We start from the raw sequence: 19,140 nt of genomic DNA, 5'->3' as shown, positions 1-19,140 counted from the left end.
ATTTGTCTTGCCTTAACAAGCAACTACTACTACTACTACTACTAGTTGCTGTTGCTGTCCCACTAAAAAGCAACAAGGTTATTAGGGTTAAGCCAAAAGTTTCCGCTAAACACACAGAGTTCGCAGCCAAAGTATACTATAAGCCCACACTGCTTAAGCATCGCATAACATTGTGAAAACAGTTGCCATAATTTTCAATCACATTAAATATGTATTTGGCTGGGAGAAATCTAAAATCCCAAAATTCAAATCGAAAACGCCGAAATCAAATCGAAACGAGCGAAAAAACATGTAGCACTTGTCAGCGCAGCCGACAGACAATAAAAATCCGAAACAAGCGACAATTTTTTGGACCTGTAATAAACATCAATATAAAATCGCTGTCGATGTCACTGGTCGCAGATCTAAAGATTTGATTTCCGATATCTTGGCAACGAGATCGCCGCATTGTGTCCGCTCTTTTCACAAAATTTTTATTAATTTAACAATAAAATGTTTATGCAAATCGCAGTGATTTTTTGCTCGCATTATAATCAAAGGCAATTATAATAAGTTATGGCGCTGGTCGAGAGCGGACAAGCGGCTAATGAAATTATAAAACAAATGTCCCTCATTATTGGACACTAAACGCCATTAGGAATTCAAATTTTCACAAACGATGGCGATGGCGATGGCTATGGCGATGGCTGTGGTAGAATCTGCCATTCAGCGATTTAATTGATATTTGGCGGTCGGTGGTTTCCTTTGGTCGCGGGGTCAAATTTATGTGACAGTTGGAATCGGAAAACAAGCAACAAATGTCAGCCACGGCGTTGGCCAAATGGGTCGTGAATTAGCCAAACAAGTTGGCAGAGATAGATTCGAAATGCGCTTCTCATTATCTCGACATTATCGCTTGGCAGTTGGCCCAACCTAGTGGGCTCAATAAACCCGCCATTTAACGGCAGTTTGATGGCCAAGACTACGAAAAACTGTCAAAATGCCCAGCGGGTCTCAGTCCATATTTATTTGCATAAATGTATTTTAATTTGAATATACGAGACATCCGAGGCGATCCGATCTGAGCCCCGTCTCTGAGTTGGCCTCAGATAATTCACACCTCATTCGGTGGTGTTGTGTGCCACGCCCCCTTCGCCCCCATCAAACTCTGCGTGCGGTCTCAAATATCAAAAAGCAGGGAATTTCTCACGCTGCCCGCGATACAAATTTTCAATGCAAAATATTTCAAGACCCGTCCAGCCAACGACAAAACAAGAAAGGCAACAAAATTATTGGTAACAAATAATTTTTGGCGCTTTCTTTATGGCAAATTAGCCGCGGCAATAAAATGCCAAAAACATGTGTCTGTATGGCCATGCATATGCAGTGTGTGTGTAATAAATAAAAATCCAGAGTGCCATGCAAATGGCACAACAGGCGTAGTATAAAGCCTGCCCGTCCCTCACCGTCGCCCCCTCTCTTTCCAACAACTCGCCATACCTCTCTGCAGCGGTACATTCAAAGAAAAATATAATTTGAGACCCAATAGCTTTTAAATAGTGCTCTATTGTTTCCTAATAGACCCCAAAATCGTATTTTTAATAATCATAATTTCTTAACCAAATCAAATGGTTATTTTTCCATTTAAAATACATAAAAGTCGATTTTATGATATTGACAGTGAGCATTGAAATCTAAAAATTAATTTATGATTTAAAATTAATTGTCAGTAAAATATGAGGTGTAATTTTATTGATAATTTCAACAGAAAAAAAATTAAATGATCATTAATGTCAAATAAAACAAAAAAAAAAGTATTAAACAACCAATAGAAATATAGTTCTCATTTAATAGTTTATTTTTGCAAGTGAATAACATCTCATCGTCATATTACAATTTATTTCTGTGTAGAGCTCTTCCTCCTATCTGCTCGTTGAGTCCGGCTGAACTGGCTAGATAGTCTGGAAAATCGTTGTTATTATTTATTGCCGCCGATATTTTTATGTTTTGCCGAAGTCGTGACTTGGCCAGGTCGCCAGCCGCCGTCCGCCAACCGCCAACTGCAAACCGCCGGCTCTCGGCCAAACTGGCAGTCGCCAGAAGGTGTGTTGTTGGCCACCGGACAGCAGTTGGGCCGGAGGAAATGCCACAGAGGAGGGACAAGCCAAACCCAAACCAAACCCAAGCCCAGAGACCAACTGATGGACGTCCGAAAGAGTGGCGTTCTTGGAAAGTTTCCGAAGCGTTAACAATCAAAGAGCTTGCATCGATTGGTCAGCACCACTCACACATGTCCAGATGCACCGGAAGTGGACATTTCAGCTGCTGTTTTGTATGCCACACACACGCATACACAGAGAAAAGCCTGTTGTTAGATCCCAAGTTTCAGTTTTACCCATAAACGGTTTTATGTTTCATCGCTGATCCACTGCCGATCCGATCCGACTCCCACACATCCAGATACAAACATCAAAGCTCATAAACATGCACGGGCACACTCCATTCGAATGGAGGTTTTTGGAGGGGATTGGGGGTTTGAGGCATGGGATTGGGTGTCAGGACAGGGACTAAGACATCCATCCAAGCTGAATTACGCGTTCGATTTAATCAGCCAGAAGAAATGGAATCGCAGCTAAGAGATACTCTTCTTACGTCTTAACATTTTTTAAATACATTCCCATTTCGTAATAAAATAAGTAGTCAGCTAACTAGGCAATGGAAAAAAGGGAGCTAGAAATAGTAAATGAATTTATATTAACTCCTAAAGGCAAGGTGATAATAAAGGTAGAAGTACTCCTTACTAAATAATGAAAGAAACGGTTACTTGACCTCACACACTTTAAGCTAAACTATCTTAGGTATCAAGAAATACCATCAAATGAATTTAAATTAATTTTTAAAAGCAATATAATAAGAATGGTAGAAGATTTCACTTAAACTAAGCCATGGCTTATTTCGATAATCAATATATTAACTTGTAAAATCAAGATGATATATACGTCTTAAATAAACCGCTGTACCCTAAAAGTGCCCCGACAATATAAAGATACCAAAACACGCATTGCCGTAAAGCATGCACCAAAAACAACCTCAAATACGAGACACAAGATGTTGTGCGATCAGCGTTCGATGACTTCGATTTGCTGGACACGATCGAGACAAAGTCGCTTACTTTCGCTTGGTCATGAATATTAAAGACATTAAGTAGGAACAATAAGGAACAGGGACAGCTTAGAATCGAAGTTGGGATGGGAATCGGAATGGGTATGGGACTGCAGATAGGAACCTGCACTTGATGCGCTTTGGTTTTATGGGAGCCTTCTTTACCCCCTTTATTTATTTTTTTTTTTGTACTGCTTATTTTGTATTTTGTATTTGTGAAAATGTCCGATCATGTCAAAAGCGTCGCATCCCGTCATACAGGCCAACAACAACAACAACAACAATGCAACAAGCGGTTGCCAATGGAAAAAAAAAAGGATTTCGTGTCGTTTTGTCATCGCATGTTCGCTGCCTTGCTCCCTGGCAAATGAAAACGTGATACGGAGCCTCCGCCTGCTCCGGCTGCTTATAAATATGCATTTCTCGATATTTTTATACGGCTGCCATATAATTTAGCCAAAGCGAAAACCGATAAACAATGGCCCCGGGATCGGGATCCGCTTGGATCCAAGTGGGGGCAACTGAAGTTGCAATTTTGCTGTCATCGGAACGCCAAACGAAGACGCGCCAGATGCCATCAAATACTTCAGACCGGCGTTACATCAGTCTCAGTGTGGGGCTCATCCGCAGATGGAGTCGCTTCGCGATCGTTTTGATTTGAACTTTCATCGCCCCGCTGACCACTCGAGAAAAAGCGTCAAGTGTAGCCCGATTGACTCGTCCGTGGAGTGGGAACCAAAAGATTCGGCTTCTGCAGAGAAAATATCTTCAATTCGGAGTTTAATCAAATTTTGAAATATTTTTTTAGCTCTTCAAAATATGTTTACTACGGTTTGTTATATTAAACAAATTACTTCAGATTGTTGCTATGGCAATAGAATATGGACATCCGATCAAAATTAACTAAACTTAAGTTTTTAATAATGAGTTCGCCAACGGTGTAAAAACAGAAGGCCCGATAAACTTCTGGCTAAATAAATTTTTATAGTATTGTGTTTATTTTATTTTATATTTTTTCAAGCCTTGGGTTTGGGAACATTCCTATTCGAATCGCCCAATTACAAATACTATAGTATAGTATAATATAGTATTTGTTTAGCACTACTAAACAAGTATAATTTTATAGTTAAACTATTTAATATAGAGTATTCACAATCAAATGTTCAGTATTTGTTTTTTTGTATTTTTATTACCTATCTTATTTAATGTTATACGAGTGTGTTATATCTTTTCCCGCTGTGCACATTTATTTATGGGTTGGGCATCCTCTCGTCGGGCTTTCCTTTCTTGTCGGTGCTACATTTAAATCGTCATAATTCAAATTGTTGCTAGCGTTTTACATAAGTACTCGTATCTGGTACGGGCAGCGATCCCAATCATTAGGCGAAGAAACGCTTTTGATTTTGCCTGATTATTAATGATTTCCGTTCGATTTATCACACGATCGATGTTCGTATAGTGCAAGGTCATCGAAGGAACGTGTTGATTACCAGCACACCGTAATAATAACAATAAATTAATGGGCAGTGGGATGCAAAGGGACGGACAACCCGCTGCTCCTCGGAGCCCCTTTCTTTTTGATGGATTACGTCCGAGGTGTATAAAGGCACAACAAATAGGTTTTCCCAGGTACAATGAAATTTGTTTGCTAACAATGTGCGCCAGCCAGACGAAATATCTCGTTTATTCACAGCAATTCCGGGGCGTTAAATCGAATGGCGCGGCGTTCGTTTTCTGATGATTCATTGTGATTTAATTTCCAATTTTAATGCTTTAAATGAACTTATAATTTATATTTCCCCATCAGCCACACTCTAATACTAATACCCACCATTTATCCGGCTCGGCTTCCCGCCGAATTTGTCCATAATTTATATGTTCCAATTTGGTTACAATGCCACAGGATCGGGCTACAAATATGTAATCCAACACTAATTGGGAGCTCATGAGGCGTCTGCGTCCACATCTTCTAATGGTCAGCCGAATGCTGCAAATGCCGCAGACAATGCTAGCTAAAAATGAAACTCGTTAAATATTTATGAGGAGCACGAGCATAGAGCACCGAGCTGGGCCAGTCCACTCCACTCTAGTCCACTCTTTTCCATTCCGACCCGGCTAGCCAGATGTGTAGGCCATAATTGTGCACAGATTTTGATTTGCCGCTGCCATTGGCAGTAAGTGCGAGCGGCTAGCCTGGCCAAAACCCAGCCCAGGTGCTGCTACCAACTTCCAGTTGCAGTTGCAGTTGCAGTTTCCTCTGCAGATGCATTGCCTTGCCCATGGCCATATAGTCGCACACTTACGGACGACGCGGCTCGCACATAGCTGTAAATAAAAAACAGGCAAGAACGTTATTAATTTGGTGTCGACGATCCGATACTCAGTACTTTATTCAGAAAAATATAAACAACGCTACTCAACAATATATTTTTCTTTAAATCGTTCAATTTGCCAATATATATTCAGAACTTAAAAGACAAGGACTTCTGCAATTAAAGCCGTATTGTAAGGCGATATATTCCATCCTTTCTTAAATAATCTGTTTAAAAATATTTGATTTTAATGTTGTTTGTTTGTAAATTTTGTAAACCTTTAATTTCATTTTATATTAAATATATTTTGTTATTTTGGCTTACTAGTTTTGCTGCACCATTTTTTTTTGTCTATTTACCTAACACCTAAATACCTTTTTTTTAATCCAAATTGTGTCAATGAAATATCATAACCAACGCTAAATATAAGCAAAATCTTCGATTATGCATTGGTTTCAAACGGTTCTAGTCCTCAATTGTGATGAGGAAGTTTACTTAAATATTTGTTCTTAACAGTTTTTAGCAGTTTAGATAGTTTCTGATCTTTATTAGAAATAGTTGAAAGCCTAATAATTTTTGTCTGTTGCACTTAAGTTCATTCATATGATATGCACATCCCCGTGAGTACCCTGTAAACCAAAAGAAGCGAGCCCAGCCCAGAGTGGCGTTGGCCCATAGCTCTCGGCCATGCACGAAGCTGCAACACTTCAGCGGCAGCATCGGCATCAGCATCGGCTTCAGCATCAGCTTCAGCTTCAGATTGGGCTTGAGCCGCTGCCCCGGGTTCCGACGTTTGCAGGACTGCGGACCGCGGACCGCGGACCGAGTTGGACCCACAACCTGTTTCGTGGGAACATTACCTAGTCTGGCACTGACTCCGAGCTCTATCGCCAACTTGGGCTGCAGCAGCCGGGCTGAATCGCGCTGACCACTGGAGTTTGGAGTTTGAAGATGAAGATGGAGGTGGAGGTGGACTTGGAGGAGAAGTAGGAATCGGAATCGGAATCGGAGGCTGACGCTGACTGACTGACTGACTGACTGACGAACTGCCTGTTGGTGTTGTTGGCCGCTCATAAATGAAACCTGTTAAATGAATGAAATAAAGTGTTATTTGCTCGACTCACAAATGTTTCTTTGGAGCCCCTTTGGGTTCTTTGGATTATGCGCTTCGCTGGGACTCAGCATGGGGATGACAACGTGTATGGCAGCTTGAAAAGTTTGAAAAACTTGTTAGGTAAGAGAGGAGACCATATGGAAATTAACCACAAGTTACTGTCAACTTACCCATATTAAATGCTATTGGTTTATAGTTAAAAAGTACTTTAATTCAGGAGTCAGTTTAAGATTATAAATGTAGTAAACACATGAAAAAAAAATTAATGAGGGCATTAAAAATGTTAAGCCGACTTAGATTTGTCGTATCTAAAAACATTAGATTCAATTCAACATTTGTTTGGTAATTGTGATATCAGTTTGCAAATCAAATAATATGAGATTATCCGACTACTTAATTATTTTAACCATAAACAGCTTGATTTTAAAAAAAAGTTGTTATATGAGGCATGATTTTTCTCATAGGCACGAAGCCATCTCTAGAACGAACAAAGCCTCGATTTTAAGCCTCACGTGTGTATGCTTTGGGTTTTTTGTGTTTACTATGCTCTGGTTCTCGGACTTTGGGAGCTTTATGTTTTCTCGAAGACCCCGAGCGGGATCCGTAAGAAGTTTAATTTGATTTTTTATACTCCTTCCAGGCCTTCTTCTCCAAACTTGCTCTGCAGCCCTGCCCCAAGACCACAAGTCCACCAGTCCACCAGTTCACCAGTCCATATGTGTGAGTGCCAGTGACTTGTACATTTTTTTTGGATGTTACTGGCGTGTTTTTGTTATTGTTTGTGTTTACCTACAGTAGTTGTGGCCTGCATGTTTTTTGTTACCTTTCGAGTTGGTCTTCAACTTGAGTTTTATTTTTAACTTAATTTCTTGCCCGACCAAGATTCCTCAATCCTCGACTCCCTTGCCGCAGTGCGTGTAATTCATATTTCACCGTACACGAGCCCCGTACATAATTCGCAAGTTTTGGGCCAACCATATAATTTGTGGCAACAACAAGAGCAGCAAATTGTGGCCATGTTGATCCCCGCCACGCATTATACGTACACTTAGCCGGTATCCATGGACGGACATGCTATATAAATGTGCGGGCTTTACATCATTTAGAGTCGCTGCGCAGACGTTTATTATTTCGCGAGATTTACATTTTATTGTATATGTTTTAATTTAAATTTATAACGTGTTCCCTTTGCGTCGCCAGCTTCGTGGTCCGCCGTTAAATGTTGCCTTAATTCGACAATTTAATTTGGGTTTATGCGGCCTTAATAAGGTGAGCCATAATCTGGAGGCGAAGTCTTCGACCAAAAGGGCGCATTTTGTTTGACTTATGTGAAATGAGGAAGCCCGGCTTAAAGGGGGCGTGGCTCGTTGGCTTTAGCTCTGCAATTTTCGAGAGTTTTCCTGCTTTTGGTTTCTTTTGTTCACATTTTGCTCAGAGCATTTGCATTTGATTGGAACTTAACTCCGGTTTTTAAGCTGCGAAATTCGGGTCAAAGATATGAAGTTTTGGATTAAAAAAAAACTAATGAGAGTCGTCGTTTTCTTTTACGATTAATGAAAGTGTACAATTCTCTTACGAACTTTCTTAAATTAGTCCAGTTTTTGTCAAGGTATTTTAAAACTATTTCTTTGGTACTGATTTTAATTCATTTCATTTTGGTTTTTATTCAGGAGAACAAAGTTGAAACGTTATTTCTGAAAATTAGTTAAGCAAACCAAAAATTTCAAGACCTATTATAAACATATATGAAAATGTATCCCCCAAACAACTTCATTCTTTTTCAATCCCCAATTTAGAAATTTAAATTTTACGCTTCCAATCGGGTGTTCAACATTTTATTCTAAATTCTTAATTAAAATATGAGCACAAATTGGAATTTGGACCAGAAAATCATTGAACTTCCACCTAGGAAAAGAGTGTGAGATTAAATTCTGCCTTCGATTCGATTTGAGACAAAGGGTTTAAAGGGCGCCAAACTCTTTAGTTCCACTTGGTGGCCAGACAAGGTTATATTAGGCCGAAACAATTTGTGGCCCAACCAAGAAGTTAGATGAGTAATGCGCGCCCCGTTTACATTTTGTTCCCATGAAGAAAAATATTTAATTTGATTGCGGTTTTTATGTCTTCATTAGCCAAATGCTCGGAAGGCAATAAATTAGAGATTTTGGCTCGGAGGCTGGAGGCTGGAGTCTGTTTTGGGTTGGATTTCGGTCTTGTATCTCCTATTATTTCTGCTGTTCGGCTTGTAATGCGGCCCATGCCCATGCATGAAGATTAACACTTGATTAATGAACCCGATTATTCATAATTTGTTGTTGCCGCTTCATCTCTCGAATGCCTACAAATAATTGAATCATTTTGCGACTGCTGCGCATGCGCACATTCAATGCTAATGCAACTTCGATTTCAAGATCATTAAGCGCTACATGGACATGTACATGCGCTTCCTTTGGCTGCCATTAAGGATGATGGAAAAGACACAACAACAAAAAAAAAGAAATATACAAATAAAAAAAAAATTATAAAAATACCCACACATCCACGGCTGGATGCTCCTCAAGGGGCACGCACCTGTGTGCGTGTTAGCTGCACATTTGAGGTACGCAACTCGTCAATTAGTTGACCATGTGCAACCGGTTTGTGCTCCACTTCCAGTTAAATCTCCTCTCGATTGATTCCACATACCCTCATACTCTCATCACAGGGTTAGATCAGCTTGTTCGAATGCTAAGCACTATTCTACGAAAAGATATCCGATCTGGAAGATTAAGCCGGCTCACCACTCATTATACTTGAGGATACAAAAGAGTATTGTCAAAAGTTTTCACTAACAACATGATTTGTACAAATTATTCCTATTTAAGGAAATACAAGTAATCTGTGATAAGAATTTTATTTTGGGAACTTTGTATAAAATAAGACTTTTGATAAAACTGCTAAAAGAAAGTTTTAAAAAGAAATTTGTTACAGAAATTTATAAGCCTACTTTAGAACAAACGTTTTGATGGCATTAAAAAAGGTAATTCATTTAAAAGAAAGAAAGAAAGCCCTGAAAATTGCCTTTAAAATGTTCTACCTATTTAAGAACAACATTTTAAAGCTGTAAACAAATCTTCAAGATTTAGTTTATAAATTCATATTAATATTATTAAACGTTAATAAAAATAGTGTTTTAAAGTTAGATGAATTCCTTAAATTCGAAAGCACATTCAATCTTCGTCCATTCTCAATAAGCTGCTCAATCGTGTGCACTTTTTCTTTCAAGTTTCCTTTATTCTATTATTTTTTTTATTATCTAGCATGTGTTGATTTTTCCCGGGCTCAGCGGCAGCGCTTTTCCAACTGTCAACGGCGCACAGCCGTCGCGTCGAATGATTTGCAGATTCTGTTTGACAGTTGGTCCGGTTTTTCATTAATGAACATGAGCCCATGGCGGATCGATGGCCAAAGGGGAGCGACTAGGAGTGGAACACACGCACTGCAACGCTGGATGCGTTTGTTTTGATTTATGACCATATAGGATTGGGGTTGCTAGGGGAATCCCGGGGGCCAGGAGCGTACAACTAGGGAGGTTGCTCGGCCAGTGGAACGATTTCGTCAGGCCTCGGACTCTGTCTCGAACTCAAACTCGAACTCGGTTCTGTTTCATTTCGTTTCGGCTCCGGTATCGGGATCCCAGCGATTCCCCCAGCAACCCTAATGAAGATAATTTATTATGCGATGCCGTTTAATTAAAATCAGATAACCCAGCCGAACCGACCAGAACCAACGATCGCTGTCCGTTCAGCTCAGCTCACCTCAGATCAACTCAGCTCCTTCAAAATGCATACGAAGTCTCAGACATTCCCAGACTTGGAAGTGGAAGTTAGCCCCAGCCGAAATGTGCTGCCGTTTAGGAGATATTCTTATTTTTTTTTTTTATTTTCATAGACAGTAGAAACAACCGAAAGTAGAATCTTAATGGAGGTAGCCAATTTACTAGGTCTATTTTAACAAGAAATTTCAGTTTTGTCAATCAGAAAGGCAGTTTATAATTATTTAACAACGTATGAATGATAATTTTGCAAAATTTTAATAGGATTTGGATTAGGTAAGCAAAATTATTAAAATTTAAATTTTTCAATTAGTATTATAGAAAATATGACAAAAACTCGGAGTATAAATTACAACTAAGATCTACAAAAGGATAAATGAATGCTTAAGATTTTTATTTGATTAAACAATATCATATAAAGCTGACAATTTAGGATATTACAGATTTTACATATCTTTCTTTACAGTTTCTGAAGCTTGACTGTAGTTAATTTCCCAGACGGAAAGATTTCGCGTTAAGTTCAACAACTCGCGAGCGGCAACAAAGTTGTTGCGGTCAACGTTGTCGTCGAGATGGTCGAATCCCAATACCAATCCCAATCCGAATCCGAATCGCCGGACGTCGCCGGTGGCAGCTGCCGGGGTCCCCAATCCCCAATCCCCGTTTCCCCATCTCCGCATCATGATTGGTATTGGTTCTTTATCAGGATCTTGTTTAGGCCATCTCGGTGCTTTGTTGATTTTGACTTTGACTTTTAATGCGCCATTACTTGTGTGTGTGTGTGTGTGTGTGTGTGTCCGTGCAGGCGGCCTTCCCTCCGGCTTATCATATCAGCCAGATCAGGCCGAGTTTCACTTTTTCCTCGCCGACTTCCCAGCCATCCTTAGTCATCGATGAATCTGCTGCGGTTCTTGTTGGAGTGCTTGTTTTATTGTTTGATATGCAAATGATTTTTAATTGTGTGGTCGCTCCTTCTGGCGGCTTGTTAACCCCTTGAATCCTCATGTGATTAATTTGAAAGAATTTCTACAAAATAAATAGGTTTCTTATCGGTGAAATCCTTGTGTTGTAAATAGTTTTCAATTGAAAGTGTAGTAATTAGTTACAGCTTCAATTTTTTCCTGAATAAAAATAACAATAGTTAAAGCACTCAACAATTAAAATGATAAAAGCTTATAGCCAGAAATATTTATTTATTTATTTCACAATTTATTGTAAAATTCCAGACCTTTGAATTTCACAACTTTTTGTACTTAAGATATTTAGCTCTTGATCTCAATTCAGTTTGTCCACATAAAAAGAGATGAGTTGAATTATTTTATATTTTTTAAGTATCTACAGCGTTTGTTCTTTTATTAAACCAAAATGGAAAATTATAATAAGGCTGCGGTTATTAAAGGGTTAATCCATCAAAGATGTCTTTATAAGGACTAGAGAAACCTTGTTAATTAAAACCCAGACATTGTTGATTAACTTTCCCATTTCGGACCACACAGGAGGCTGTTCAATGAGTCACATCTTCCACGGGTAGTTTAACTTGAATGTACTAATTAAAGCCCAATGGCAAAGTAAATTCGTATCGCCCCATTTTGGCACTTTCTTTGTGGATTTTTAGCGCTCTGTGGTTTGTGCTTTGTGGTTTCTCGATTTCCGCTCCAAGGGGGCGGAGCACACATATCTAAGTCGGCTCTAACGAGTGCTTAAGAGAGGGCCTCCGGCAAAAGAGATGTTCAGTTTAAGAGCAGGAAAAGAGAAACCGAGAAAATTGAACTGGAAAGTAAAGAGAACTCCAATTGGGAGGCCGAAAAGTGCGCGTAATTAAAGCGAGTGCAGCCAAAGGCAAAAGCCCGCAAATCAATCAGTTGGGCAGGTGCAGCAGTTTGGGAGCCACTGGACGACGGGTTTCCTTCCACGGAGGTTGTTCGTGCTATGTTGTGCGCTATGTTGTGTGCTATGTGCTATGTCGGACTGTCATAAATCAAGGCAAGGAGTGTGAAATTTTTTCGCCATCTGGCCCGACTTGGCCCGGCTTCATTAGTATTTGCTAGCCATGTCCAATGTGCCGCGCTTGGTCGGCATTTTTAGCCATTTATGACTTAATTTCAATTATACGCATTTGGCCAAAAATATTTGTTGCCACTTTGCAGGCAATTAAAATGGCAACACGTGCAAAACACTTAACAGCATTGCCGAATTTTTCCGTCACCCGGTGATATGGAGTCTGGGAAATGGATCAATATTTAAAGGTTAGTGGCCAATGGATTGGTTTCAGGGCTAAGCTTTTGGTAAACAATAAAATTTATAATACAATTAAGAACTTAAATTGGCAAATTTTTTTAAAACTGAAACTAAAAACCCCCTTAGGAATAAATAAATTTCAATTTTCAAATCACAGTTTTCATCTAAAATTTATAATTAGTATGATCTTTAATCAAATGACTTAGAACACAAACTTAGCCTAAAATTTTTATATGCCTGTATACGGCTAAAACTTTAAAGCCAAGCAATTAAAGTTTGTAATTTATTTCAATGTTAATTATAAAATTGCTTTTTGTTCTATGAACAAAATACTTACCACTCTAACTTTGATTGCCTAACCTATTTATTGGCTAGTTTTACAACCAAATTCAAATAGCAAGCTGCGCCTTCCCAACTGCTGTGCAAACTGAGTTTGATTAATTACGTATTCTAAACTGAATCGTGGCTAATAACCATAATTATGTCCGCTAGCTGTTGCCATTGTATGGCCACTTGACACACATTTATGACCGTTCTTGTGCCCAATCTGTCGGATGGATGCCGCACCTTGCGGAGCACATATCTCCGGATCGGAGCCCCAGAGAGCAAGGTGCAGGAACAACGCCCCAAGAAGCCCTCGACCCCGAAGTCGGTGGCATCGATTTTAGAAAGTCCGTCGACTCGAGGCGAGTCGAGCATTAAAACGGTAAAGCCGCAGTCAAAGCCTTTTCCTTTTGGCCAGTGCCGCGTCAGGAGCGGAAAAGCAAAAACCCCAGACCGAAATCCGAAATCCGAAATCCGAAGCCTATATATAACTCGATGGCAAAAGGCAGCCGCATAAATTTCATTGCAGACATTTGGCCTTTTATTAATTGTTTGACGGCGCCCGTGCCCATGAAGCGGGACATCCCCTCCTCCAATGCCTCCTGCCCACCTCCCACCGACCACCTGCCTCCCGAATCAAGAACCAACCCAAGTGAAGCGGCAGCTTCGGGAGCACTGCAGCCACTGCAACTGCATTTTCCTCTCTCTGGGCGTGATGAGAAATTTAATATTGGCAAACGGATAAAACCGCCAGATAATTATACATTTTGAGTGGCCAAAGCTGCGGACTTGGACTGCAGTTCGGAGTCTTTGGTTTTGGTTTTGGCTTTAGCTTCGGCTTCAGCATCAGCTTCAGCTGCGGCTTTACAGTTCATGCGCCTCATGATAGTATAAGATTTCATTTCATTAAAGTGCATCACGACGGACAACGGCCAATGGACGGCAGGCGGAATCAATGAGCGGCGGCTACATAGTTCCCCTCCAAATCTTCGCGGACTTCCAACCCAATACCATTCCCTGCTAGGCAGCTACCAGCAAGAAACACTACAAGAAAATGGTAGGTTCTTGCTTAGCAGGTCTGTTTAGCTTACTGACTAAAAGGCAACTGCCATATATAACCAAGGCATTGCAAAATAAAAACCAAATCTAATTTAAAAAAAAATAACTTACATAATCTATGTTGTTGTACAAATTTAAACAGATTTATTGGACTTGAATATAACCTTGAATACTTTTGTTTTTCCTAACACACAAAAATAAATTAATAATTTTTGAATAAAAGTATTTGAGTCATTAACCATTAATAATTTGTATTATTATATAAAAGTGAAAAAAGCTACTTCAACTTTTTCCCAGTGCACCTACCTCGCTAACTTTTCTTCTTATTGGCAGATTACGGCGGCGGGGTGGCCGGGACGTAGCCCGGGCAACTTATAATCAAATCCGATAAAAAATTTCATTATTGCTCCACAGCAGCAGCAACAACAAAAACCATAACTGTTTTACAGGTAATTTTGCTGTTGTTGTTATGATTGTTGCTGGCTGCACTTAATTTTCGCATGCGCACTGGAAACCGAGCTCATGATCGCGATTTCTTGATCTTCCGTCTTCCCATCCCAGAATTGGAACCTCCCCCCAGCCGCAGATCCCACAAGCCCCCGATCTCCGCCAGAAACTTTTCGCTCCCGTTCGTGTGCGGACGCCATTTTGCGATTGCGATTGGGTTCTCAGAGGCCAGAGCTCGGAGTTATAGCCACTGAGCCACTGAGCCACAGAGCCACGGAGCCACGGAGTCATTGAGCCACTGGAGGTCAGTTCGGTCCACAGGAATAGAAAGAAGCTTTGATTCGAAATGGCAATCTCTGGCCTATCGCCGCCGCCGCCGCTGCTCCGGCAGCACATAAATTGGGACGTGATTATGAAATAATTGCAATTCTATACTTTGGACTTGCGCAACTGAGCCAAGCCAAAAGGTAAAGCCACACGGCAAAGAACTGCGATGAATTCGAACAAAACAAACGTATAATTTATTTAAAAAAGAAAACATTTTGGTCATCTGTGTTGAAAGCAACATTTTTGTAGTGTAACAAAACACATGATAAATGGCAGATATATATTTTGCTATAATATATTTTAAAGAGATAAGTTCTAAAATATTTTTTTTGTAAAGCTCTAACTGGCTTAAATGTACTTTAGAAATCAAAATAAAATGAATTTAATTTCTCTGTGTGGAAAGGCAAAAAGGCAATCAGTTGGCTTCGTTGGCTTCGATTTGCACCTTGGGGAGCAGCAGCCACCACTTCAAATGGGAGCAGGTGACAGGCGACAGATGGGTTTCAGTGTGATGAGGAAGCAACTCCAACTGCAATTGCTGCTGCGAAACTGTCGCCACACAAATCAAAAGAAATCGCTCTGGAATACGCAACTGTCATTAAATTAACGCAAAAGCAAACCGCTTTCATTCATTAGAGGTTTCAAGGGAACTGTAACCACAATCAATTCATGTTTTTCACAGCTTTCACAATCAATTTATATCGATTGGATAAAAGTTGGCTTGCTAAAATGTCTTCTTGACTTGAGACTAGAAAGTCATAAAGAACATACGGTAAACACAACATAAAAATGATATTAAAATTGCACATTGTTATGCATCGCAAAGCGAAATTAAGTTCCAAAAAAGTTATACAAAGTTATACAAAAGTTATTTTGTATAAACTTATTGATTGACAGTTTCGAAAATCTGGCCGTTCTTTTTAATGTTATAAATTAAAAATAAAAGTTAAATTTTCCCTTTCCAAAACGCTTATTTTCAAAGCCATTCACAAAACTATGGAAAATAAAAAGAAGTATAAATCTACAAATTAAAAAATGATAATGTAAAATCAAAATCGTATAATAATAATTGAATAATGTGAGTTAACAAGTTTAAGTTTAAGTTTAAAAACTTTGTTGAAAAAAATATTTTTACATTTAAAACAATTACCTTTTGTATTTTAAATATATTAGGCATTGTACAAGTGATTATGAAAAGGGAAATGTATTATTTCCATAACGTTATTCCTTGAATAACATTTTTTTTTGTTTTCATAGCTTTACCATAACCATTCAGAGAACTACTGAGAGCCAATGCTTCCGTGACAAATCCCTCTTGTCGACATTACACCTGATCCACGTGCAACTCCCCCAACTCATTTGCATCCTTGAGTCCCTCAAGGGGGCCTCCTGGACAGCGCTCCTCAGTCCACTCAGACGTCCGCCAACATATGCAAATTAAATATAATTTCAACACTCGCATTTTTTTTGACTCTGCTGCCGACGGCTCCTCCGCCTCGGGACCATAATTTACATGAGGTTAACACGCAAGCGAACAGCAGACAACAACAAAGAACCGGCCTTGATTATCAGCGGCAAATCGAATGCACGCACATGCGAAGGATGCGGGGGTGGATCTGGAAGGGGGGGGATTTTGGGAGCAGGAGCAGGAGCAGGGGCAGTCGCCGAAAAGGAAGTCAAGTTTTAAAAGGCTGAAAGAAATTCTATTACAATGTTGAAATATTGCCAAATCATGGCTTTGGGGTAAATAAATTTCCACGCCACCGCGCGCTATGACCGCTGAACCTGGATGGATGGCAATGGAGGATGAATCGGAAAACTAGAGGATGGATAGATGCAGGTACACGGAAAATAATTTCATGATATATAACAAGTTTAGTTCACAATTTTTTGCAGCTACTACTACACTAGATTATATCATTAAAGTACAAAATTAAAAATAAAACCATACAAGAAAATTAACATTTTATGTTATTAAAACATTGACTATTAAAGATGTTTTTGAAATAATTTACAGATACATTTTTTTTTAAGTATCGTCATGGATTGCGAATTTGTCTTGTTAATGAGAGCTAACTAATAATTCTAATCTCATAGATTTTCTTTTGAAAATTATAAAACGATGTTTTACACATAGTGTTAAACAAAAATGGACTATACAGCATCAATTTATATAAAACATTTGAAATAGTATATATTATCAATTATTTATTGAAATAAAATTAAAACCAGTTGGGAATGGTAAGCGTAATATTTGCTCTTATTAAAATTGCAATTAACATTTTAAAAAGGGTAGAGAATAAAATATAGAATTTACATATGTTGATATGACCCCAAAAGTGATATTTCTTTCTCTGTGATCGGGCGGACCAGGAGCGGGCATGGAAGCTAAAGTCCCTGGCCGTGTATAAATAAGTAACCTGATCCCAGCAACACGCTGCCTGACAGGGGCCCAAAAACGGCACACAGCCTCGGTTTGGATGGTTCGGGATTGGGATGGGATGGGATGGGATGCGATGTGGTCCCAAGACCCAGGTCCCATCGCATCGCACCGCATCGGATAGGATGGGATGGGATCGGATCGGAGAAAAGCGGAACCCGTTTGGAGCTTCTGCAGCAGCAGCGTCTTGCGGCATTTTGATTTATAGGCGATTTATGCACTTGGCTGCCGCGGTGGGAGTGGAAATGGAAATGGAAATGGAAGTGGAGTGGAGTGGAGTGGAGTGGAGTGGCCGTTAAAGTGGAAGTGGGAGACGTCTTGACCGAATTCATGAGCGGACAGCTGGCCAGGGTTTATTACATATTACATAGTGCATATCATATCATATCATATCATATCATAAGGTAAGCCTCGACAGGCACGGGAATTTCGGTATTATCGTATGCGCTGGGCGCACTCACAATGTTCTCGGTTGGAAAGCATTTGAATTCTTGTTTTGGCGAATACGAGTTAGTAAGGCACCGCTCATTTTATCATCCTATCATCTTATCACGGCCGCCGCTTATCTCAGTATCTCTGAATCACCGGCAGCGATCACCACTAGGTGCTGGCACTGGGTGCCCTGTTGGCGAAGAACCACATCAGGCCCATGAGGCAGCTGGGCGGGCTGTTGTTCACCGCTCCCTGCTGGATCATGCGCTTCGCCTCCTCCAGGGACAGCTCCACCACCTCGATGATCTCGTCCTCCACGCCGCCGCCACTGGTGGCCTTGTCCGCATCGGTCACCTCGCAGTAGTACATGATTTGCTTGGCACCCGATGAGCCAACACCAGATCTGTAAGAATTAGTGGCAATAATAAAGAGTTATTAGGGGATAAGATATAGATACTATATATAGCATAACAAATAAAACCTACATTAAGTAAATAGTTATAGTTCACCCTTTTTTATTGTTAGTCTACCTAATCTTGCTTTAATGCTGATAGGTGCTATCTTAAATTAAACTTATTTTCAGTTAACGATTAATTTTAGTAACTTCTTCGATAGTACATGTTTTAATAAAAAATTATAGGTTTCTTAAACCAAAAAATGTTTACCTAACTAACAATTTATTAGCGTTTGGTCTGCTGTTAAGGAGGTAGTGGAAAAATCAATTAACTAGCTGCAAACAATTCACTGCTAAGACTTTATTAGTAAAGTGTTAGAAATGTCATAGGAATTCAGTTTTAGTATTTTACAGCCCTAAATAATATAACCTTGAAAAATAATTATTGAAACACAAAATTGGCTAAACAGGTATAAAGTTATCAATAGTATTTTTTAAGTTTTTCAATTCTCGGATGTATGGTAACCAATCTGAACCCACACCCACTCACCGGTAGACCATGACCTCCTCGATGCGTACCACTGGGACGTCGTAGCCACACTCCTCCAGCACCTCCTCGCGGGCGATCTCCACCCAGCTCTTGGACTTGTCCACGATCCCGGCACACAGCTCCAAGGTGACCCCGATGGCGGGCGGGTACTCCTCGAGGTTCACCTTATCGAAGTTGCCCTGTGCACTGGAGATGATCCCGTGGTAGACGGCGGGTCGGAACTGGCGGACCAGCACCAGCTTCTGGCGCGTCGTGTTGTACAGTATGATGGCTACGCTGTCGTGGACCTTCAGCAGATCCCAGTTCTTCTCCACGCCATTCTGGACGTAGTACAGCCGGAATGGCTTCACATAGGGCGAGTCCGCGGGCAGGGGTCCCAGCCAGATCTTGGATACGTTTTCCATGCTGAAAAGTCGTCGTGGGGCACTGACAACAGCTGACTGGGAAAGCTCCAGCCGGCGATGGGGAACCAGAATCAGGTGGTAGCTTTTGTTGTCAATGAAGCTTTTTTGACATTTTTAGCCATTCAGACAACGGTCACACATTTC

The 19,140-nt window shown here is 40.1% G+C and overlaps 1 protein-coding gene across 1 annotated transcript; it reads right to left on the bottom strand.

The window, feature by feature from the left end:
- Nucleotides 1-17,543: 17,543 nt before the first annotated feature.
- Nucleotides 17,544-19,046, bottom strand: LOC108148854 (uridine diphosphate glucose pyrophosphatase NUDT14). The gene is made up of 2 exons (XM_017276143.2): nt 18,593-19,046; nt 17,544-18,051 (listed from the first exon to the last, which is right to left on the bottom strand). The coding sequence occupies exons 1-2, from the start codon at nt 18,994-18,996 to the stop codon at nt 17,817-17,819; spliced, it is 639 nt and encodes a 212-aa protein (XP_017131632.1). The 5' UTR covers nt 18,997-19,046; the 3' UTR covers nt 17,544-17,816.
- Between the last annotated feature and the right edge of the window lie 94 nt (nt 19,047-19,140).

Source organism: Drosophila elegans, unplaced genomic scaffold (assembly GCF_018152505.1).
Source record: "Drosophila elegans isolate 14027-0461.03 unplaced genomic scaffold, ASM1815250v1 contig_476, whole genome shotgun sequence".
Taxonomy (NCBI): Eukaryota; Metazoa; Arthropoda; class Insecta; order Diptera; family Drosophilidae; genus Drosophila; species Drosophila elegans.
Note: the sequence above shows the minus strand (reverse complement) of the source record. Positions and strands in the feature narration are given on the sequence as shown.